The sequence below is a fragment of the Heterocephalus glaber genome, unplaced genomic scaffold (assembly GCF_053883595.1).
Source record: "Heterocephalus glaber isolate CG9 unplaced genomic scaffold, H.glaber_assembly_v1.0 deba00001497, whole genome shotgun sequence".
Taxonomy (NCBI): domain Eukaryota; kingdom Metazoa; phylum Chordata; class Mammalia; order Rodentia; family Bathyergidae; genus Heterocephalus; species Heterocephalus glaber.
Window position 1 is genome coordinate 18,883,173 of NW_028258320.1, and position 25,386 is coordinate 18,908,558.

The 25,386-nt window shown below is 41.5% G+C and overlaps 1 protein-coding gene across 16 annotated transcripts in view; it reads right to left on the reverse strand.

Annotated features, from left to right (window-relative positions):
- Ccar1 (cell division cycle and apoptosis regulator 1) overlaps positions 1–19,982 on the reverse strand; it is a 53,230-nt gene extending 33,248 nt beyond the window's left edge. For 2 of the 16 annotated variants that reach the window (XM_021259494.2, XM_087184803.1), the window contains exons 1-6: positions 19,815–19,955; positions 18,744–18,865; positions 9,557–9,729; positions 9,029–9,073; positions 4,151–4,183; positions 917–1,110 (exon numbers count right to left, since the gene is read on the reverse strand). In XM_021259494.2, coding sequence (XP_021115153.1) covers positions 917–1,110; positions 4,151–4,183; positions 9,029–9,073; positions 9,557–9,729; positions 18,744–18,816 — 518 coding nt within the window. In that variant the 5' untranslated portion in view covers positions 18,817–18,865; positions 19,815–19,955. Of the gene's footprint in view, positions 1–916; positions 1,111–4,150; positions 4,184–9,028; positions 9,074–9,556; positions 9,730–15,880; positions 15,976–18,743; positions 18,866–19,720 lie in introns of those variants that run through there. The other 14 variants (XM_087184798.1, XM_013072898.3, XM_021259495.2 and 11 more) reach the window with 14 other exon arrangements.
- Positions 19,983–25,386: the final 5,404 nt, after the last annotated feature.

Consider the following 25,386-nt stretch of genomic DNA (forward strand, 5'->3'; position numbering starts at 1 on the left):
TGAGACGAAACTGATACACAGTGAGGCCCTCTTTGAAAAACAAACAAACAAACTTGAAATTTCTGAAGAAATTTGCATTTCCTGTAACCATCACCAACTTATCAAAGTACTACTGTTAATGTTAGCCTCATAATCATTTAATCCTATTAATTTTGTAATAAAGGGCCAGAGATTTAGCTCAGTGGTTCTGTTGCTTGCCTTGCAAGCACAAGGACCCAAGTTCAGTCCCTGGTACCAAAAAAAAAAAAAATTCTGTAATAAAAAACTTAGATTATTAGAGATGTCAAACAGAAGATTAGATTTTTAAAAGGCATGTATTTCAGCCATTTATCTCAGTCTGTCCAAGAATCTTGTTAGATACGCCACCTACCTGCAATAAAACATTTATGAGGAATTGACCATAATTACTTTGTTCAATAATCAAGCTATGTTTGTTTGTTTTTTGGTACCGGGATCGAACTCTGGTCCTTGCAAGGCAAGTGGACGGAACCACTGAGCTAAATCCCCAGCCCTAATCAAGGTATTTTTAATCACATTCTCCATCAAATAACAGGTACACTGCCTGGCAAGCAGGAGGCCCTAAGTTCAATTCTTGGTACAAAAAAAAAGTACAAATATAATCTAACTGATTAAACACAAACTGGTGAGATGTGGAGCACACCTGACATCACAGCACTCTGTGAAGCTGAGGCAGGATGGAAAATTCAAGTCCAGTATGGGCAACTTAGCAAGTCCCTATCTCAAAATAAAAAGTAAAAAGGGTTGGATATAGTGTATGTAGCTCATTTCAAAGGCCCTGAATTCAATCCCCAGTACAAAAAAAAAGAGAAAAACTAGAAAATTACAATCTTTGTCATTAACCAAGTACTTTACACTAAATTCAAGAAACTTTCTGCCAACAGCTAATGAAGTTTACCTCAGCTGAAAGAATACATCTTCATCCACAAATCCAAAGGTATCATGTAGCTTTGTAACAACTCCTGTGAAAACACGTTGCTTCTGAGGTTGGGTCTGTTGTTGACTGGATCTTGGTGTTGGATAGGATACAGTTATCTGTGCTGCAGGCTGAGGAGTAGACAGGCTAAGGCTTGTAGGGAGTGCAACCGCTGGCTATTGAAAAAAAAATCAATGGGATATTAAGGTAATGACTTGAAATTGTCTGATAATTACAAATTGATTCTTCAGCACAAAATGTTAAAAATTTCTTAACGTGATGCTACAAAATACTTATGTACATCTCCAAAGTGACAATACAGTCTGAAAAATAAATTATTTTAAATATATTTCATCTGGAAGTTTCCTTATTTATTTCCAGTACTGGAGATTGAATCCAGGGGCAGTCTACCGCTGAGTTATAGGCCCAGTACTTTTTGTTTTATTTTTTATTCTGAGACAATATCTTGATAAATTTGTCCAGGCTGATCTCAAACTTGCAATTCTGCCTTAGCCTCCCTTAATGCCTGGATTATAGGTGTGTATCCTAGTTCTTTTCTAAGGTTTACTTTTCAATGGATATGCACTTTATTTTTTAAAAATAATTTACTTAAGACAAAGTTAAAACACAGAGTAAAGCTACTCTGTATCCCTGTTCCTCAGCTAGTCAGTTCCTGTCTATGAAAAAAAATCATATCACTATATATTATCATGGGGCTTCCTGAAAATATTCTATTTAAGTATGCACACATACAGATAAAAATAGACCTCTTTCCACAATAGAAGCCTGTAATACACAGTATACCATACATTTTCTTCTACCTCATATGTGAAATATTCCATGTATGCATGAAAGTTCTAAGGATGGCAGTGCAGCCCAATGGTATACTCAGGGAAGCACAGCACTTGTGGGGCCCTGGTTTTTCTTTATTAAAACAGGGACTCCTTGGGCTGGGGATTTAGCTCAGTGGTTCTGGTGCCTGCCTCACAAGCACAAGGCCCTGAGTTCGATCCCCCGCACCGAAAAAAGAAAAAACCAACAACAAAAAAAAACAGAGTCTCCTTGAAGGGCATGGTGGCCAACACTTATCATCACAGCACTGAGGAGGGTGAGAGGCAGGAAGATCGCTCAGAGGAAGGCCAGCCTGGGCTACATAGTGTGTTCAAGGGCAGCCTGAACCACATAGCAAGACCTTGATCAAACAAAACAAAACAACAACAAAAACCTCCATAAAGATGCACTATGTACAGTAGTAGTTCAGGCTGGCCTTGAACTCACACTGATACTCCTGCCTTAGCCTCCCAAGGGCTGGGATTACAGACACTGCACCAACACACCTAGCTAGGTGCAGGTTTTGATAACCCCAGTACTAAAAAAAAAGTTCCACTTCCTTTTAACAGCTGCAGTGTTTCATGTACAGCCCACCCGTCAACAAATTATGGCCCACACGTAAAATCCAGCCTACAGCCAGTTTTTGTATATTTAATGAGAAAAGAATTTTTTTTTTAGTCAAGTGTAATGGCAGCTCTTTAGGAGGGTGAGGCTAGAGAAGACTGCAATTTCAAGGCCAGTCATAAGACCCCATCACAAAAATTAAAAAACTTATTACAAGGAGTGGTGGCACACAACTATAATCCTAGCACACAGGAGGCTGAGGCAACAGGATTACCCCAAATTTGAGGCCAGCCTGGGTTATATAGTTAGTTCAAGACAAGCCTGAACTACACAGGAAGACCCACCTTAAATAACAAAAGCAAAAATAAATCAAAAGGGGTGGGGGTATAGCTCCGTGTTAGAGCACTTTCTTAGCATGCTCAAGAACCTGGCTCGATCCTTGTTACCACAGAACAGCATGCTTTTTATGCACACACTCCTCAGGCACTGGGGATTGAAGTCAGGGCCTTGGCACTAAGCTACATTACCAACCATATATTTTGGGGGGGGGGGGGCACCAGGGATCAAACTCAGGACCTTGCGCTTGTGAGGCAGGCGGCAGAACCACTGAGCTAAATCCCTGGCCTCCCCTTTCTATATTTTGAGACCGAATCTCACTATGTTGCTAAATTGCCCAGGTTGGGCTCAGACCTGCAATCCTCCTGTCTCAGCCTCCCACAGTGCTGGGATTATGGGCATGGACCACCACACTGGGGCATTTTTTAAAGGGTTGTAAAGAAAAAGTATGAAACAGAAATACTGATGGTACTAAATATCAAAGGGTTAAAACTTTTTATGTGTGGTGGTAAGGACCAAACCCAAAGTCTTACACATGTTAAAACATGTGCTCTAGGGCTGGGGATTTAGCTCAGCGGTTCCAGCGCCTGTCTGGAAAGCGCAAGGTCCTGAGTTCAATTCCCAGTACCAAAAAAAAAAAGTGCTCTACCTTTTGGGCCATAGACCCCCAATTTCAAACCTTTTAAATGTGGCCTGGGGATGTAGCTCAGTCGTACAGGTACAGCACTTGCCTACCATGCATGAGGCCCTGGGTTTGTTCCCCAGCACAGTATAAAAGCCAAAAACCAAAACCAAACCAAACACTTTTTCCTATTGTGGAAGAATTAAACTAATGATGAAACACAGTAACTTCACCTGCTTAGGTTAAGCTAGAAAAGAAAAATGAGTGTAAACAATTTTCCAAAATGCTGGCTATAAAGAGGGTTAGGAATATAGCTCAGTAGTAGAGTGCTTACCTAGCACGAGATGGGCCCTGGGCTCAATGCCTAGCATCCCTCATCAAATGTAAAGAAAATAAAAAGTATCTGTACTAAGTTTAAAATAAGATAAACTACAGAAAAATCTCAATCAAAATATATAAACAGGTGCATGTTCCATTTTCATTTAGCAACATACTGCTAAATTATTACAAATACTGTTTCTTGGTGGAGGGCATTACTGGAAATTGAACTTTAGGGGCTTGGACTGAGCTACAGCCCCAGCTATTTTTTTTATTTTGAGGCAGGGTTTCATTAAGTTCCTAGCCCTGGGTGGCCTTGAACTCACAATCCTCCTGTCTTAGCCTCCTGAGGGGTTAAAAGCATGAACCACCTAAGAAATAACACCCACAAAAAATGCATAATTCCCTGAAGCAGACTAATTCCACTATTAATTATAATGGTACCGAAAAAATTCAGTATCAATATGCTAAAAAAAACCTACAAATAAAACTTTATTTGCTCTTCATTTAGATATCTAAAAGAAATAATGTAATGCCATACTAACCTGTGTTAAAAGGGTCTGCTGGGGTTGCTGTAACTGAAAATAGGCCAAAAAAAAGAAGAAAAATATACAAAAGGATCAATCAGTTGTTGTTCCAGATGCTTAATAAAAGGAAAAATTCCTATTAAACATAACCTTACTTTTAAGAAAAAGATGAAATGTAACACATGATTTGGTGTAAGGTAACCTACAAAAAGTAGGTATTATACTAAATGATTCGGTATATAAGTAACTCATTAAATAATAGCCACTTAGCTACATTATTTTTTAAATAATGAAATCCAATTTTTCCTTTTTTTTGAGCTGGAACCTCACTAAGTTGTCCAAGTAGGGCTTGAAGTCACAATCATTCTGCCTCATTCTCCAAAGTACTGGTATTACATGCATGTGCCACCACACCAGGAATTTTGTTGTGTAGTCCAAGCTTGGCTTGAGCTCAGTATGTAATCTAAGGCTTGTCTCTTATCTCAGCCTCCTAAGTAATGGGATTACAGGTGTGTGCCACCTTATCTGGCTTAGTAATTGATTGCTTTTTTTTTTTTGAGACAGAATCTCAGTATGTATTTCAGGCTGGCCTTGAACTCAGTAGCAGCTCATCCCTGCTGGCCTTGAATTTGTGGTGATCCTCTAGCCTCAGTCTCCCCAGTGCTAGTATTACATGTGTGCACTAATACGTTCAGCTAAAATTGAGAAAATTTTGTTCATAAAAATAAAAAAACCCCACAATTCCCTAAAGGAGATTGATTCCTACTTCCACAATGAATTACACTACTGAAACTGATTCAGTATCAACAATATGTTAATTATATAAAAATAGCACTAGCTATCCAACTCATATATATGCTTAAAATGAAAACTGCTCCTAATGGTCAGATTTACCACAGAAGTACACACCATAAAGAACCATACACTTTGACACAGATTCTCAGCCAATAGCAACTCTTTTACCAGAAAAGGAACAAGGGGAGGAGCTTAAAAACTTGGTGTATAAACTGGACATAAGTGAGGATTACAGAACTTATATGTAAGGTTTTAACTAAAATACTCAGCTAGGGGCCAGGGATTTAGCTCAGTGGTTTCACCAACTGCTGTGCAAGCACAAGGACCCGAGTTCAATCTCCAGCACCAAAAATTAATAAAATAAAATAAAATACTCAAGCTTATGTGATATCACTATGTATTAGAGGTTGAATCTTTCTTTTTTTTTTTTTTTGAGACAGGATCTCACTGTGTAGTTTATGCTGGCCTCCAATTCACTGGGATCCTGCCTCTGCTAGGATTACAGGCATGTGCTACCATGCCCCACCTAGAGGTCAAATCTTATCAAAATACTATGTTTTCTAGCTGGGCATGGTGGCGCACACCTGTAACCCCAGTCCTCTGGGAGGCTGAGACAGGAAGATATCCATTTGAGCCCAGCCTGGGTAACTTAATGTAACCTTTTCCTAAATACTAATCTAAAAGAAAAGGTAAAAGAAAAAGAACAAGAAAAAGAAAAAGAACAAGGACCTAGGATGTAGGCTCAGTGTGAAAGCGCTTGGTTCAAATATCAGTAACACAAAACAAAAATAAAAATCAGGCACAAGGACCTGAGTTGGATCCCTGGTACAAAAAATAAATAAATAAATAAAAAGAGGTAGGTATAGGGCCAGAGATTTAGCTCAGTGGTTTCACCGCCTGCTACACAAGCACAAGGACCTGAGTTCAATCCCCCGTACCAAAAAAACAAAACAAAACAAAAAAAGGGACAGCTTAAAAAAATAAAATAAAATAAAAATCAACTATTTTTCTGTAATATTTGAGTAGTATCATTTTCATGTGGTTCAATGAGTCTACATCTTACTCCAGAAAAAATGTTCACCATCAAGAAATCAAATAATGGCTGGGGATTTGATTTAGCTCAGTGGTGCTATCCCTGCCTCTTGAGCACAAGGTCCTGAGTTCAATCCCCGGTACTCCAAAAAAAAGAAGAAAAAAAAATCAAATAATAACATACTGATGAGGTTATGGGAAAGTTATGGGAACTACATTGTTGGTGGGAGCGCAAACTAGTACAAGCACTATGGAAATCTGTATAGAGATTCATCAAAAACTAAAACTAGAAATTTCATTTGACCCACCTATTCCTCTTCTAGCTAACTTCCTAAGAGTTACATTACATATTACAGATATACATGCAAACTCATGTTTCTAGCAGCACAACTCATTATAGCTACATCTTAGAAGCTGTCTATATATCCTTCAAAAGAAGAATGGATAAAGAAAATGTGGTTTTTACACACAATGAAGTACTACTCTGGCATAAAGGATAAATCTGAATCCTTTGTAGGAAAATAGATATACCTTGAAACGTTACATGAAATAATGAAATAAATCAGATATACCAGTTTAAATATCACGGTTCTCTTACATGGGAATTCCAAAGTATAAATAGAGTAAAATAGAGATAACAGGAAACGGGTTTTACAGATCGTTTTACAAATGGGAAGGGGATCTAGAGATGGAGGAAGGAGGGAGAAGAGGAAGTAAAAAGATGTATTATCTACACGTACCAATTCCCCATGATAAATGTAACCATTATGTACTGCAAACATGTACTAAATTATTTTTTAAAAGTATGAGCCTGAGGGTTATTTTTTCTGACACTGGGAAGTGAACCTAGAGCCTCTCACATGACAGACAAGTGCTCTAACACCAAGCCATACCCCCTCAGTGCTCTGAGGATATTTTAAAATAAACAAGACAGGTGAAGCCAAGTATGACAGCACACGTTTGGCATTCTAGGAGGCTAAGGCAGGACTGCAAATGTGAGCCCAGCCTAGGCAGGTTAACCAGACCTGTCTCAAGACTGAAAGCTGGGGGGGGGGGGGGCCCGCCCCGCGCACGTGCATTTGGGGATATAGCTCAGTGTGGAAGGACCTGAGTTGATCCCCAGTACCAAAAATAAATAAATACAAATACAAAAATCCCTACAAAAAGACAGCAAGTTTTAGATCTCTTGCCAGTTTTCAGAAATTTAAAGTAATTACTTCAAATTACTCAGCGGGATACTGTAATCTTTAGAGATAACAAAAAGGTTCTGAAGCCCCACAGCACTTAGCTCCTGTTCCTCCACCCTACCTTTGGGTCCAGTTTCTGGTCTTTCTCTTATATTCTCTTTTCCTGTCCTGACTACTGTGTGTTTTTGAATCAATAACATCTGTTGTGTGATGCAGGAGATTGAGCCCTAGGCCTCATGTATGCCTGGGAAACTACTACTTGCACTACAGCCACGGTCCCGCCTCCCCCTTTTATTTTTTGATTGAGTCAGGATCTCACTCAGTAGCCCAGGCTGCCCCTGAAATCAATCAGGAGATATTCCCATCTTCCGAGTGCTGGGATTACAGGTGTGTTCACCCATGCCAGGTTCACAGCTCATCTTTGGTTTTTGTCTTTTTGAGACAGGATCTCCCTATGTAATAACTCAGGCTGGTCCTCAACTCACCATATGGCCCAGGCTGGCCTCAAACTTGAGGCCATCCTCCTGTCTCAGCCTCGTGAATCCTGGGATTACAGGTGTAAGCCAATGTGTCCAGCTCTCACAGCCCATGTTTTGTTTTTTTAGTTTTTGGTGCTGAGGACCAAATCCAGGGCTTCATGTTAGCTAGGCAAGTGCTCTGCCACTGAGGTAAATCCCCGGCCCCTCACAGCTCAAATTCTTAAAAATGTTTTTGAGAGAGGGTCTGGCTATGTTGCCCAGGCTGGGGTGTCATTTCTATATTCCTTCAGCCGTCCAAGTAGCTCTGATTATAGGCAAGGACCACCACATGGAGCTCTTAAAACTTAATGGTACTGAGGCAGAGTCAACATTATTTCCTAGCCACAGACAAGCCTAGAATGAATGCCTAGGCTAGAAACTGTCTAAATTCTAGCAGACAATTTTCTAGACAATTTGTTTTGGGGTTGTTCTTATCTCTTCCTACTTTATGGATAGAAGAACCTGAGGTAACGACTGGAAGCTGAATCTAAGGGAAAGAGGTCAAAGAAACTTGCTTTTACCTCAGGAGTTTCCAAACTGTTCACATGTGCCTTGAGGGCCAGGGATTTAGCTCAGTGGTGCCACTGCCTGCCTTGCAAGCGCAAGGTCTGGAATTCGATCCCCAGTACAAAAAAAAAAAAGCCTTGAGAACAGGGAGGTGAACTATAAGAGGACATATCTTCCCCTCTTTTTAACAACTCTATTCTATTATTTTCTATATTGAGTTTTTATACATAATTAGAAAAGGGGGGGGGGAGTATTCTACTAAAGAACAAGGGCTGAAAGCAAGTGGCCTAGGAAAAAATTAGGCTTTAAGTGGGAAAAGAAGCCTTTCACTTTCACATAAAATCTAGTTCAGTAGAGTAGATGCAGAGGTCCAAAGACTCAGAATGTTTTTCTCCAGACTATCTTCAGCATGCTTTCTTAGAGATATAGTATGTGAAAATTCTAGCTAGTCCAGGACTCAGGATTTTAGGGCCACCCTCCTACTTCCCTCTCCTTTAGGGGTATTCCTTTTTCCCTACTCCTATTCTCTATCCCCTCCAAAAAAATTCAAATCACTTATTATGGTAGCTGATAGGAATAAAAACCAGTATCAGTTGAATTTTGGAACAAATGGCTATTTAAAAATCAGTTTTTAGCCAGGCATGGTGGCACATGCCACAGCATTCAGGAGGCTGAGGCAAAAGGATTGCTGAGAGTTGGAGCCCAGTCTAGGTTACACAGTAAGACCCTGTCTCAAAACATCAAAACAGCTGGGTGTATAGCTTAGTGGTGGAATACTTGTCTCAAAATAACAAAACAAAAACCCCCCACAAAAATACACACAAAATCAGGGTTTAACATGAAAAATATAAACTGACCTGTTGCTGCACACTATACAAGGCCTGCTGAGGTTGTGAATATTGCTGAAAGATTAAAAAAATAGATTATGCAAAGAAAAATACAGATATTAGTTTTATTCACTCTCAAAAAAGTGATACACATCCATAGAAAAAGTCAAAATTACACTGAAAAGAAACTTTCTACAACAGCTAAACTTCATCTAAAATAAAATGATTACTTATATCTGGAACCATCAAGAACTGAATTTTATTCAAATAATGTATAACTGTCTACTTAAAGACTGTGCAAGTATACTTCTCTATATTCTGGGCATATACACTGTAATCTTTATTACCACAAAAAAATAGGACAAACTCCACTTTTCTTCATTCTTTAAAAAATGGAAATAGCAACTCTAACTATCCAGATAGATCTTTCAGCCTTCTATGTCATATATTATAACCTGTAAATTCATGTGTTATGTATATATACCAACTCCCCACGAAACATGTAGTCATTACGTACTGAAAATGTACTTAATTAAAAAAAAAAACTTATGAATTCACCTGTTGCAATGCAGCTGCTGCAGCTGCAGCCTGTTGCTGCAATGCTGCAGTCTGTGTTAACTGATAGTTTGCTGGCGTCTGTGTGGTAAGGCCTGCAGCCGCCAGTGCAGTTTGCTGTGTGTAAAGGGTAGGAGATGCTCCAAGAAGGGATGGCTGCTGAACACCCAGTGCAGCTAGAATGAGATTAAAAACAAAGAAAAAACATCAAGATTACTTCCATCTCTTCCAGAAACATTTTGAGTGCTTAATTAAGCATCATAGTTGTCATTATATATTTAAAAATTCAAAGAACAATTCCAGTAATGCTTGTTTGAATTTAGCTGATTTTACATCCCTCCAGATCCCAATGTCTTTATAAGAAATGTTTAAGCTATGGTACATAATACTATTTCATAAAATTAAATTCAACAGTAAACTCAACCTAACTTACCTAGACTAAGAGGCTACAATACTCTTTAGTAAGTATTTTTAGGAAAATAGAAAACCAATTAGCATATTTTAGTGGGACCAGGTGATGCATGAACACCTCAGCACTAGGAAGGCTGAGGCAAGAGGATCACTGTGAGTTCAAGGCTAGCCTGGGCTACACAGTGAGTTCAAGGACTGTCTGAATTACATAGCAAGACCCTGTCTCAAAAAACCGGAAAAAAAAAAAAAAGTTTATTTTACTACTCTGGAATATATTGTTTTGGAATGAGAATGTAGCTCCATGGTAGAGCACTTGCTTAGGATATACCAAGCCCTGCATTCCATTATCAGTGCTAAGAAAGAAAGGTAGAATTTACTGGTTTATCTGCAAGCAGAGGAAAAACACATTAAAGGGCCGGGGGTTTAGCTCGGTGCCTCACAAGCACAAGGTCCAGAGTTCGATTCCCAGTACCAAAAAAACAACAACAAAACAACAACAACAACAAAAAACCACATTAAAAGACAGTGTTGCTGGAAGTAACCTATCCTTGAAACTTTCTAGTGGACAAAATTTTTAAACACTACTATTTTGCAGGCAAGAATTCCAAAACTTGGGACAGATATGGTAGGGCACACTTGTAATCCCAGCTATTTGGGAGGCTGAGACAGGAGGAGTGCAAGTGAGGGGCCAGCCTGGAAAACTTAGTGAAGCCCTTGTCTCAAAATAAAAAAAATAAGAAAGGCTAAGGATGTAGTTCAGTACTCCCTAAATTTAATCTGCAGTGTCACATTCCAAAATTATAAAATTTGGGCCAGGGATTTAGCTCAGTGGTTCCACTGCAAGCAGAGTGGTTCTTGCCTTGCAAGCACAAGGTCCCAAATTCGATCTCCAGTACCCAAAAAACAAAGAAACAAACAAAAAACAACTCAAAATTATAAAATTTAGCAGCAAAAGCAAAATTAGACAAATGGAGCCACATAAAACTAAAAAGTTGGGCCAGGGATTTAGCTCAGTGGTTCCACTGCCTGCCTTGCACTGCAAGCGGGAAGTCCCGAGTTCGATCCCCGATAACAAAACAAAACAAAACAAAACAAAAGTTAAGGGCTGGGGATTTAGCTCAGTGCTGCTGTGCCTGCCTTGCAAGTGCAAGGTCCTGAGTTCAATCTCCAGTACCACAAAAAAAGGAAAAAAGTTTAAGCACATTAAGGGAAAGAATTAAAAGTAAACCTATGGAAAAGGATAAAGTATCTCATTAAGAATTAATAACACCCACAGGCCAGGGATTCAGCCCAGTGGTTCTGCTGCCTGCCTCGAAAGCACAAGGATTCAAGTTTGATCCCCAGTATCAAAAAACCCCACAAAAAATTAGTAATACCCAAAATATATAAGGAATGAAAATATTAAGAAAACATAATCTGATCAAAATAGGCAAAGGATAAAATCAACCAGTCTATGAAAATACAAAACATATAATCAATCATCAAAGAGATAATGTAAATTAAACTGTAAGAGCCAGGCATGGTGGCACACACCTGAAATCCTAGGACTCAGGGGGGCTGAAGAAGAAGGATCACAATTCAAGCCCAGCATAGGCAAGTTATTGTTCTCTGCCAGCTTGAACCACCAGTGAGTGGTATAAGCCTGACTATCCCATGTACCACTGGTGGTACAAACATCTAATTAAAGATGGGGATTTAGGTCAGTGACACCACGCCTGCATCGCAAGTCCAAGGTCCTGAGTTTGATACCCAGCACCAAACCAAAAAAATGATCTAATCACTTGTATCACTTTTTACAAACCCACGTAATGATATAGTTAGACACGTACCACTGGTGGTTCAAGCCCTTCAGCAATTACAGCCCCTCCTGAACATCTACATCTTTTTATTTTTTTGGTACTGGGGATCAAACTTGGGTCCTTGTGCGTGCTCAGCAGTCATCGAAACCACTGAGCTAAATCCCCGGCCCCCTCCTGAACATCTTAAAGAGAGTTAGCAAGACCTTTTGTCCAAACAAAAAAAAGTTAAAAAGACTTGAGATGTAGATCAGTGCAGTGGCCACAGGTTCAGGTTCAATCACCAGTATGGAAAAAATAAAAACCATCAAGCCACTTGGGAAGCTGAGGCAGGACTGCCCTGAGTTCAAGGCCAGCCTGGGCTATACAGTGAGTTCAAGGCCAGCTTGAACTAGACAGCAAGACCATGTCTAAAACATAAAAAAATAAAACCAGCCAGGGATTTAGCTCAGTGGTTCTGGCACCTGACTCTCAAGCGCAAGGTCCCAAGAGTTTGATCCCTGGTACCAAAAAAATAAAAAAAAAAAACCCACAATGAGCAGGTGCAGTGCACACCTATATTCCCAGCACTCTAGGAAACTTCAGACATCACAAATTTGAATGCAGATGGAGCAATCTGGTGACTTAGACACTATTTCAAAAATAAACAATAGCTGGGTTTGTGGCTCAGTGGTGCAACCCCTCCCTGGCAAGCATGAGGCCCTGAGTTCAATTCCCAATACCACCCCCCCCCAAACAAAAAACAATAAAGCAGGGCGTGGGGTACACACCAGTAATCCCAGCACTGGGGACGATGAAGCAGGAGAATGGAAGTCAGCTCCAGGTCAACCTAGGCTATATAGTTCAAGGCCAGGCTGAACTACATAGCAACTTCATCTCAAAAAAACAAAACAAGGGCTGGGGATTTAGCTCAGTGGTTTCGACGTCTGCTGCGCAAGCCCAAGGACCTGAGTTCGATCCCCGGTACCAAAAAAACCCAAACAAACAAAAAACCAAAAAAACAAAACAAAAAAATAAAGAATAAACCATATGTGGTGGCCCAAGCTTACAATCCCAGCACTTTGAGGAGCTGAGGTAGAAGGATCTCAAATTCTACCCCAGCCTGGGAAATGTAGCAGGAAATGTAGCTCAGTGCAAGGGTGCTGGGTTCAATCCCTAAAACAGGGTAGGGTGGGAGTGGGGGGGTGGTATGTATTAGACAATGCAGACATAGAACATGTCCATCATCAGATGATATTTTCCCCCCTTTGGTACTGGGGAATGAACTCAGAGCCTCTCATAAGTATGCACTCCATGACTAACACTAAACAATATCCCCTAACATCCCTCCCCTACCTTTTTTTGAGAAAGGTAGGGCTCTGTAGTTCAGGCCAGCCTGGAACTCACACCCACCCTCCTGCCTCAGCATCCTAGATGTGTATTACCATGTCTGGCAGAATATTCTATTTATTGGACAAAGATTTTTTTTTTTGAGACAAGGTCTTGCTATATAGTTCAGACTGGCCTTGGACTCACTATGTAGCCCAGGCTGGCCTCTAACTCACAGTGATCCTCCTGTTTCAGCCTGCTGGGATTACAGGTGTTTGCCACCACGCCCAGCTGGACAAACCCTTAATTAAATCAGTGTTATATAGAGTGTTTTTTCCCTCTTTGGATTTTTTTTTTTTTTGGTACTGGGGATCAAACTCCAGACCTTGTGCTTGTGAGGCAGGAGGTGGCAGCACTGAGCAAAATCCCTGGGCCTGTTTTTTCCCTCTTAAGCAATGGAGATTGAACCTGGGCCTCAGAGCTACCTCCCCCCGCCCCCCACCTCTCCACCTCCCTCTTTTTTGAAACAAGGTCTTCCAAAGTTGCTCAGATGGGTCTTAAATTCGTGATCTTCCTCCCTCAACCTCCTAAAGTGCTGGGACCACAAGCATGTGCCACCATGCCCATCTATTTTTATTACCTTTAGTGTAAAAGAAATTGAACCCAGGAAGTACTCTGCTACGCTGCCAGCAGTTTCCATTTTTAAATTTGGAAATAAGGTTTCGATAAGTTGCCCAGGATGGCCTGAAACTTACTGTCTGCCTGCTTCAGCCTCCAAATTTGCTGAGATTATAGATGTATGCCACTGGGTCCAGCTTATATATGGTTCTTTCAGTCTCAATAAACATAATGTCCTGCCAGGCGTGGTGGCCCACACCTGGAATCCCAGCTCTCAGGAAGCTGAGGCAGGAAGATCACCATGAGTTTGAGGCCAGCCTGGGCTACATAATAAGTTCAAAGCCAGCCTGAACTACATTATGAGACCCTGTTTCAAAAATAAATAAACAACAAACAAACATAATGTCCTAAATTGGTCATGGTGGTTTATGTCTGTAGTCCCAGCTACCCTGGAAGCTGAGGCAGGAGGATTACTTGAGCCCACAGTTTCAACAGCCTGGGTAATACAGCAAGACACATCTCAAAAAGTGGAAAAATAAAAAAGATAATGTCAAATCAGACAACAGCTCTTCCACTCTCTGAAAGTCCCCTAGAAGTGATAACTAATGCTCCTACTTACAGTTTCCTTCACCTACAACTCAAGTTAATCACTAGCCAATCCTGTCAGATAGCTGAAGATATCATTCTTAAATATGCCTTCTATTTTTAATGGCCTCTTTTTGTCAAATAAATTTGTTCACTTACACTGGGTGTGGAGACATACACCTATAATCCCAGACCTCTGAGGGATGAAGGCAGGAGGATGGCAAGTTCAAGCCTAGCCTGGGCAACTTAGCTACTTCATGAGATTTGTCTCAAAATAAAAAAAAAAAAGGACTGGGAATGTAGCTCAGTATGAAGGCCCTGGATTCAAACACTAGTATTACAAAAAAGAAATCTGTTCTCCTTTCTGGGTCTCAGTTTCTCATTGGTTAAAGAAAGGAGTTAGGATAGAATTTAGTTCAGACCTCATTCAATTAAAAAAAATTTTTTTAAATGGTCTTTGTTGGTTAAAAAAAATGTTCTGTTGGGATTAGGTGTAATATGTATCTAACTGCCTTGGGGGGGGGGAGAACCTCTGACAGAATTTGCTTGCTTCTGAGAATTAACTCTAATACTGAGATAATGAGTCAAAAGGCTTTACAAAAAGGCAAAGCCAGGCATGGCGGTACATGCCCATAATCCTAGCACCTTGGGAGGCTAAAGCAAGAGTATAGCAAGTTTGAGCACCCACTAGGCAACTTAACTAGACCTGGTCTCGAAAGAAAATAAAAAATTTAAAAAAGGGAAACTCATCACTCCATGGGTTCAAACCCTAGTACCATAAATCAATCAATCAATCAATCAATCAAAAAACCAACAACAAAAACGTAAGGAACAAAGTTAATCAAACATTCAAGTAATCTAAAATAAAGCTCCCTGGGGCCGAGGATTTAGCTCAGTGGTGCCACTGCCTTCTCTGAGTTCCATCCCAGGTACCAAAAATAAACAAACAAACAAACAAACAAAGCACCCAGAAAACAGGTACTTTATTCAAAACAATTATCACTGGACAGTTCCATTTGTAATCTACTTCACGATTTTTAAAGGAAAACCAAATTAAGATACTTAGAAAACACCTGTCTAGTTACTGAAGTATCAGCAAAACTTTAGCTTGAGAAATTCTGATTTATGATATGCCTATAAACATTCACAAATAATTTCAAACAGCACAAATATAAGCTCTGTTTAGAAAATCCCATTACAGGGGAAGGGGAAAAGAATTAAGATGTGTTATGTACCAACTCTCCATGATGAATGTAATCATTATGTATTTCAAATATGTACTAATAAAAAATTTAAAATCTCAAAAGTCCCATTACATATATTTGGAATCTCTACTGTCAAATACAGAAAGAGGAGACCTGTATTTGCTACTTACTGTCTTTAACAAGATTTATAAACTTCTGGTGTTTCTCTGCACAACCTTAAACTTAAAACAAAGGAGGCCGGGGATTTAGCCCAGTGGTTCCATCGCCTGCCTCACAAGCGCAAGGACCCAAGTTCGATCCCCAGTACCAAATAAATAAATAAATAAATAAAATAAAACAAAGGTCTGGCACTTGGGAGGCTGAGGCAGTTCAAGGCAAGGCCAAGACCTTGTTCTCCCACTCACCTGCATAAAGTCTGTAATTCCAGACCTTTTGCTAGAAACAGGAGGACCACAAGTTCAAGGCAAGTCTGAGCAACTTATCAAGATCCCATTTCAAACTAAAATAAAAAGGAGTTGGGATGTAGTTCAGTGGTAGAGCACCACTGGGTTCCATAACCAGTACCACAAAAACATGTAAGTGTATAACACACATTCAAAGAAGTACAATGCAAATATTGAGTATAGATAATAGAATTCTACCATAACAGCTATTTTATTGGCACATTAATGATATGAAGTGAAAATATATACTTTACAGTAAAAGCCAGCTAAAACATGCTTAGTACCGATGAATACAGAATACAGGAGGATGTGGCTCTGGACACACAATAAGTGCTTATAACTCCTGTTTCTATTTCATCAAAATTAAGTCAATTAGCTTTCCTATTATTTAACATAGAAAAGAAATAATTGGATGGAGATTTAGCTCAGTGGTTCCACCGCTTGTCTAATAAGCATAAGGTCCCAAGTTCAATCCCCAGTACCAAAAAAAAAGAAAAAATAAATAATTGGATGTAAATCAAATATGATCTAAGTGGCACAGGCCTATAATCCCAGCACTTGGGAGGGTGAGACAGGAGAATTATCTTGAGTTCCAGGCCAGCCTGGACTACACACCGAGACCCTATCCCAAAAAACAAGACAAAACAAAAAACCCCCTAAAATATACCTATGATATAAAATAACTATTTTATATTACTTTCAGTTGATTGAACAAAACTGTTAACCTTTATTTCCTCAAAAGTAAAATAAAAGTCAAGTGTGGTAGCACAGGCCTGTTAACCTCGCTACTCAGGAGGCTGATGCAGGAGGATCAAAGTTCAAGCCCAGCCTGGGCAGCTTAGTGACTTATGGACCCATCTCCAATTAAAAAACACACTAGGCACAATGACACACAGGACTATACTCACAACACTCTATAAGGCTGGGGCAGGAGGTTCCTAAGTTTGAGCACCGCCTTGCAACTTAAGAAACTTAGCAAGACTCTGCCCTAAAATAAAAAGGGCTAAGGATATAGCTTAGTGCAAAGGCACGGGGTTAAAAAAAAAAAAATGCTGCGGAAAAAGCTCAGTGCTGAAATGTTTACCCAGCATTCAGAAATTCCTGGATTGTATCTTTAGTTACCACAAAAAAAAAAAAGAGACAGAGTTATTTCAAGATTCAACCAACAGTCAAAAATGGTGAAAAGATTTTCTTCCTAATAAAACTGGGGAAACCCAGTAACAAAAGGGAGGGTGTGTGCTGAAACAGAGCTTAAATATTTTTCACTGACTTCAATTTGAAAACATTCTGCTAGCCAGGCATGGTGGTGCATCCCTGTAATCATAGCACCTGGGAGGCTGAGGCAGAAGGATCATGAGTTCAAGGTGAGCCTGGGCCACTTAGTGATTTCAGGGTCAGCCTGAACTACAAAGTGCGATCCTGTCTCAAAAAAACAAAAAGAAGTCCTGAGTTTGATCCCTGGTACCAGGAAGGAAGGAAGGGAGGGAGGGAGGATTCTGCTAACTTTATTTTGAAAATGCTAAATGTTAATGTTCATTTACTTCTTTTATAACTACTTATCTTTTTCTTTTAGTTAGTAATTAAATTCTTTAGAGTTGTTTTTTCTACTTTAAACAACTAGCTGGGCATGGTGGTGTGCGCCTCTAATCCCAGCACTCAGGAGACCCAGGCAGGAGCATCACCTGGAGTGGGAGGTCAGCCTGAGCTGTGAATTTAAAAGACTCCTGAAAGGGCTGGGGATTTAGCTCAGTGGTTCCCCTGCCAGCCTCCCAAGCACAAGGACCCAAGTTCAATTCCTGGTACCAAAAAACAAAACAAAACAAAACAAAACGATGCCTGAAGTCCCTGTCTCAAAAAAGTAAAATAAAACACCAACAACTAAACTTTCTACTTCCAAACAAAATCCAAAGTATTGTATAAATTTTCATAAAATATGGCTTTTAAATACAGTGGTACCTTGGTTCACAATTTGTTCCACAATTTTGGAAAAGATGGCCACATTTGTGCTTGTGCAGGAAAGATGGCTGCAGTAGTGTTTGTCACGTGATGCAGTTTGCAAACCAAACTGTTTGCAAACAAAAGGATTCATGAACCAAGGTACCACTGTACTTCAGTTTTAAACATCTTTGAATAATGATTCCTTAAAATGTCAAATAGAATATATACTCCATCTGGTGCTGAGAATGTAGCTCAAAGGTAGAGCACCCACAATGCACAGGCCCTAAGTTCAAAACCCAACACCAAGGGGAGGAGTGTAAGAGCACTTGCCTGAGGCCCTAGGTTCTAACCTGAGCAGCACACATAAAGATACTGTACCAGTTAAATAAAATTTAAACGCTGAATCAATTTATGAAATGTAAAAACTATAAAACCGCTGCTTGGCATGGTGTTCATGCTTGTAATCCCAGTTACAAAGGAGGCTGAATCAGAAGGATCCCAAATTTGGGTCCAAGGGGGAAATTTAGCATGACCCTGTTCTCAAAATATAAAAATGACCTGGGCAAGGTAATGCCTGCAGAATTATAATCCCAACACTCTGGGAGGCTGAAATAAGAGGATAGCAGGTTAGAATTCAGCCTGGACAACTTAGCTCAGGGTATGTAGCTCAGTGGTAGAGTGCCCTAGCTTCACTTTCCAGTATCACAAAAAACGAAAGACAAACTGTCCCAAACTGCTGGATAAACAGCTTTTCTGCTAGTTCACCTGTGAATTTTTAAAAGATCTTCACAAATAAAGGAGAAGTTATTTGCGAACCCTTTACCATGCCATCCATCACCTAATGTATATCTGCTGTTATAACAGTATCCCCTTTCAGGAGTCTGACCTGGCTGTGATACTGCAGTGGCTGTAAACTGAGTAGCCCATGGCGGATTCTTCTGTCCTCCAAACTGAGCCATGATGCAAAGGGAAAAACACCTTCACTTGTTTGTCTTCTACAGCAGCGATCTGCAAAAAAGGATTCACGTTTCCAGGTTCAACAAAACTACAAATATCACAACAGGGTAACTTAAAGAAATGGTTGGTGCGTCGAACACATCTTCCCAAGTTGAAATAATGAAATAGAAAGGAAGGCAAATGAACATCTGAAATGCTGCAAACAACATCGTACAACGACTAAATCACCCGGGTATCCTATTTTCAGGGCACTTACAAGAAAAACATTTAAATGGAAGATCCCCAGCTGTATCGACCCGGCTGAAAACAGTAAGTAGTTCACAGCCTTACACTCACAGGAAATAGAGCCAGGCGAGCTCTTTTCAGCATTAAGGTCTGGAGGACCAGAGAAGCGCTGAAGCCACTAACGGAAACGGGGACAGGACCCCCCAATACATATTTTAAAATATCGCTTAAATAACGAGTATCTCTACTTTCTCGAGTAAGAAAGTACCCGGAACCTTATTACTCTCTCCTCCCTGGAGGGGAAAGGCACCTAAGGAAGCGGGAGCCCCCCGCAGAACCCCCGCGAAGTCCCTCCCCTCTGGAGAGTCGGGACAGAGAAGGCGCAGATCGAGCCCGCGCGTCCGGGGTGGCGGAATGCACCGCCCAAGACACAGGGCGCAGCGCTCACAGCGGGATACGGGCTCGACTGTGAAGCCTCCGTCTCTGAATCCTAAGGGGGGGTTGACGCCTCCGGCCCGAGAATGAAGCCGAAGTGACGAGAGAGCGAGAGACGGCGGCCGGCAGGCCCGCCAGGCCGAGGCCGAGGGGCGGCGGTGGGGGAAGGGCGGGCCGCGCGGGGCCTGCTCCGACCCGCACAAAAGGGACCGCGTCCCTCCCGCCCCGGTCCCACGAGAGCCCCACCGTCGCCGGCCTGTAACCTCCGGGGCACCAAGAAGAGTTCCCAGCCGTTCCGTGGATCCGACAAGACATTAAGAATCCCACTTCGGCCGCCCACCTCTCCAAATAAGCGCTGACCAGACCTTCACCTGAATCGGGTCCCGGCTAACACCGAAGCCATTTCAAACCCGTCAGCCTTCAGCGCATGCGCCAACTTCCCCGTCTTCCTCCACGCTGCTCGCCCCGCCCCGTCTCCCCGAGGAATGGCGCTTACGCCTTGGCGTCTACGTGCGCGTTCCCCGAATCGCCTGCCGCGGGCTCGCTCCTTTGACTACGCAGGAAGAACGCAAGCGGGACTGAGAATTGCTTTGGTTTAACAATGGGCGGGCCGCATCTCTGTGCTAGCTCTGAGGGAGTCCGTTCTTGGGGGGAGGGGGGAGAGAAACGATGGTCACGTGATCCGGCCGCCGCCATTTTGTGATCTTTCTATTTTTAAAAAATCTAGTAATACTGCAACAGCGGATATATCCTGTGACATCTTAAGTATTTTTTCTTAAATTGAGATAAAACTCACTTACCTACAATTATTTTGATATTTTCTTTTTAGTCAGGGTCTGCCTATGTTGCCCAGGCTCCTTCCAAGTTCTGAGTCAAGCTTCTCAGTCTAATCCCTGTCTCAGCCTCTCCAGTGGTTGGGACTGTAAGGTTGTGCCACCACTCCGGGCTTTTTATTTCATTTATTCATTTTTGAGGCTAGCCTCTAACTCAGGTACTCTTCCTGCCTCAGCCTCCTAAGTGCTGGGATTACAGGCGTGTACCACCACGTCCGGCAGGAGCTGGAAAATTTTAGCGTACACAGTTGTGTGTCAGTATAAGGTTGTGCCGCTGTCACCATCAGTAGTATCAGAACCTTTTCATCAAAAAAGAAACCTAAGGACCGAGGATTTAACTCAGTGACGCAAGGGAAGGTCCAGAGTTCAATTCCCCGTACCAAAACAAAAAAAAAAAACCCTAAACCTTTTAAGCAGTAAGAATGACTAATAATTTTTCTTACCCTAGACATTCGTTTGTTCTTTGATGGGGTCTGTTACCAAGCTGTGGCGTCCCTTTAAGGCTCTTGACTTGTTCAAAGAATTGGACAAGGCAAGAAACATGAGATTTTACATTTACTAATGGTAAAAATAGGGAGAAGAAAAGAAGGGCTATAGAGTGAAGATGGGAAAAGAAAATCCACCCTGCAGCTGGTACCAGAGATCAAACTCAGGACCTTGTGCTTGTGAGGCAGGCGGGAGCATCACTGAGCTCCCCCGGCCCGACAGAGCAGGCCATTTGAAAGAGAGAATGCAGTGGGTAGGAGACCCGTGCATCTTATACCCTACTCTTCAGTAGATCATAGATGTAGGCTGTACTATCAGAACCGGCTCCATCTTGTAAGGTAGCATTTTCTGGTATCAGGTGCAGGGCTGGGAAACTTCTCAGCATGTGTCTTGGCCATGATTGACAGGTCATGCCCACTAATAAGCCGGTTTGCTACACCCTAATCTCCAGCCTCATTACTACCTAAGTAGTACAGACAAGCCTTGGAGGAGCTTAAAAAACAGGCTGGCCTGGAGCTTAAAGGGATCTTCCTGGTTCAGCTTCCCAGACGCTGAGATTTCAGGCATGCACTACCATGCTTGGCTTCAAAATATTTTGTGTTAAATACAATCATACAATATCGCGCGTGCATGTGTGTGTGTGAGTTCTTTGATTTGGCACATTGTTTTCAATGTACCTCCATAAGCATTAGTTACTAAGTTTTATGGCCAACATTACTTTTTTTCCCCTCTCATTCTCTCTCTACTGACGATTAAACCTGGGGGCCTCACTTTTTTTTTTGAGACAGGATCTTGGGAAATTGTGCAGGCTGGGCTCGAATTTGTGATCTTCCCACATAAACCTTCAAAGTAGCTGAGACGGGGACAGGGATTTAGCCCAGTAGCACCGAGCCTACCTCAAAAGATCAAGGTCCTGAGTTTGATCCCTGGTACCGCAAAGTAGCTGGGATAAAAGCATGTAACAGCGCTCCTGGCTACTGTTTCTTGAATATTTTGTGTTTCCAGATTTTTTTTGTTTTTGAGACATGTTTCTCCCTATGTATCCCAGGTTGGCCTTGAACTCCCAGTCACCCTCCTCCTGCCTTAGCCTCCTGAATTTGGAGAGTCCTGGGAATACAGGTATGTGCTACCCCAGTGGACAAAGTTTTTCCAGATTTAAAGAAAATCTTCCTATTAAACTCTCCACAGTTTATAGCAATTTGGTGGAGTATACTACTGTGAGCGAGACATAGTGATATATGCATGTAATCCCAGCACTCTGGTAAGCTGAGGCAGGAAGATCACATGTTCAAGGACAACCAGGACAGGTTAGTGAGATCTTGTCTTAAATTTTTTTTTTTCTACTGGGGCTCAAATTTAGGACCTTGTGCTTGCCAGGCAGGCCCTGTGCCGCAAAGCTAAATCATTTTAAGCTGTTTTAAAATTTAAAAAATAGATAAGTAAAAGGCTAGGGATGTAACTTGGTGAAAAGGTCCTGGATTAATGTCAGATGTGGTGGTGCACATCTGTAATCCCAGCATTTGGTGGGTTGGGGTAGGAGGATCACTGTCAGTATGAGGGCAGCCTAGGCTGCATAGATAGACCCTCTCTCAAATCAAAACCAAAACAAGCCATCAGAAAAGAAAAATAAAAACACAATCTCCTAGATATGGTGCTATGTGTATGTACTCCCTGCTTCTCAGGAGGCTGAGACAGGAGAATTGTTTGAGCCTTGGAGTTGGAGGCAAGCCTGGGCAACACTAGCAAGACCCTATCTCAAAACAAACAAAAACAAGAGCTGGCGATGTGGCCTATTGGTAGAAGCTTGCCTAGCAGGCACTGTGTTCAATCCTCAGCTGAACAACAACAAAAAAGATTTTAAAAGGGCAAGAGAAAAAGAAAGCATAATCTGAGCAAAAGACAATTTTCCTCCTCTGCAGAACATTCACGTACAACTTTTTGTTAGAACTGTTTTTAATCTAGATATATACTGTAGTACCTGGAATGGAATTCTGTATTATATGATAATTTGGCAATTCTACATTTAACATTTTGAATAACTGCCAAACTATTTTTTTACACCTTTTTACATCCCCAGAGGAAATATACCACATCCTTTCCAACAATTGATCTCTCTCTCTCTCGCTCGCTCTCTGTGATAAACAGCCATTTTCATGAGTGTGAAGTAAAATATCATGCTGGTTGGTTTGGGATTTTTTTGTACTGGGAATCGAACTCAGGACCATTCTCTTGCCAGGCAGGCACAGCACCATTGCGCTAAATCCCCAACCCCTTGCTGGTTTTGACAGTTTCCACACAGTGTGGTAGGTAGTACATGCCTGTAATCCTAGCATTATTGGAGGCTGAGGCAGGAGGATCACAAATTCAAGCACAGCCTGAGCAACTGTGCAATTGAGACAGTGTCTCAAAATTAGAGAAAGAAAATGGCTGGGGATCTATTTCAGGTCAAAGATCCTAGGTTCAGTCCTAAATACTACACAAATAAAATAGAAAAGATTTGCATTTCCACAATGTAAGTGACTAAAGCCATTGAGCATAATTTCATGTTTATTGGTCATTTGTAGATCTTTCTTGGAAAAATGTCTATTTAAGCCTTTTGCCACCCCCCACACCATTATTTTTCTTTTGGGGCAGAGTCCCACTATGTAGTTCAGGCTGGCCTCATACTGCAGTTGTAGCACAGGCTGGCCTTGAACTCATGATCTTCTTGCTTCAGCCTCCTAAGAGCTGAGTTAACAGGCTTGCACCACCAGTATTGGTGGTAAAATATATTCAATATTAAAATGTATCATTGTCACCATTCTTTAGAACACAATCAGATATGTGCACAGTGTTCTGTGACCCATCAGATCCCTCTTTCTCTAGAGGTGCTAAGGATTGCCCCAGGTCCCCATGCATGCCAGGCAAGCTCTTTACCTCTGAGCTCCACCCTTGCTCCAGGAAGTGACTCTAGTGTGTGTCTATTACAGAAAATCACTGATTAGTTCTTAGTTACTGTGGTTCATATGCTTCTCCAAGAGCACCAAGTGCACACTAAGAAGAGCGTCTCCATTCAAGGTGATGTGTACGACGGGCCTAGTGTCTGGGTCACACTTCGATTTTTGTTTGTGGCACTGGGATGGAACCTGGGATCTTGCACAAGACTAGCAGATGCTCTACTCTTGAGCCACGCCCAGCCCATTATCCTTTTTTGTTTTTTGAGACAAGGTCTCACTACGTAGTTCAGATGGCCTTGAACTCACTATGTACTCCAGGCTGGGCTTGAACTTGCAAGAATCCTCTTGCCTTGAGACTGTCTCAAAAAGCCAATCAACCAACCAATAAATAGGAATTAACCTGGATAAAGAGGTAGGTGAATTCACTGGTGACTACACAAGTTGGAAATTTCACCCTGTATCATGTAAAGATTTGAAATCCACTCAAAAATAGTTTTATAGGCAGTGGTGACACATTCTAATCCCAGCATGCAGGATGGTAAGGCAGGAGGATTGCTGTGAGTTTGAGGTCAGCCTGGGATGCACAGTGAGTTCAAGAGACCAGGGATTTAGCTCAGTGGTTCCGCTGCCTGCCTCGAAAGTGCAAGGTCCCCAGTTCGATCCCCCATACCAAAAAAACAAACATAGTAAGTTCAAGGCCAGTATGAACTACAATGAAACCCTGTCTCACCCCCCAAAAAGTTTTATAAAATAAATATGTATAATTTTAATGGGTCTCCATATGTTTCAGGGTGGCCTTTAACTAGAGATAATCCAGCCTCAGCCTCCCAGAGTATTAGGACTGCAGGTGTGTACCACCACCAGAGCTGGCTTCTTTTATGACAGAGACAGTTACTTATTTACAAACTTTTATGGTATTAGGGGCTAACCTGGGCCCTCAGCATGCTAGGTAAGCACTGGTGTGTACTTAGATACTGCTAGGAAGGATTGAGTATAAAGGGAGGGATTAAATTCACATCAGAGGGAAAAAGAAAGAACTGCAAAAGTGAAATTCCTAGGACCGGGGATTTAGCTCAGTGGCACAACAGGTGCCTCCCAAGTGCAAGGTCCTGAGTTTGATCCCCAGTACCAAGAAAAAATGGAAATTCCTGAGGGCAAGACAGAGAAGCCAGAGTGCATGCACATGGAGAAATGAGACTTTTATGAGAGACATGAAGCTGAAGACGGCTGCAAGTGGAGGTCAATTTATAAGCTATAGAGGGTAAAAGGTCAGATCTTTGATCTCTACTTCTCTGAGGGGAAAAAGTAGATAATGAATGGGATGCAAAGGTGTAAAAACATGAAATTATTTAGAAAAATAGTTACAGACCCAACTGACAATGGCAATTGTGGCTCTGTGACAGCTGTTTTTCCCCCTCATCTTCATTACTGGAGATCAGACCCAGGGACTCTCTACTACTGAGGTACACTCCCAGCCGCAACTTTTTTTTTTTTTTTTGGAGACAGAGTCTCCCTATGTAGTTCAGGTTGCCTTGAACTATGTAGCCCAGGGTGGCCTCAAACTTGTGCCGATCCTTCTGCCGCAGCCTCCCTAGTGCTGGGATTATAAAATGTGTGCCACCGTGTATGGCTGCTCCAAGTCCTTTTTGAGATAGGG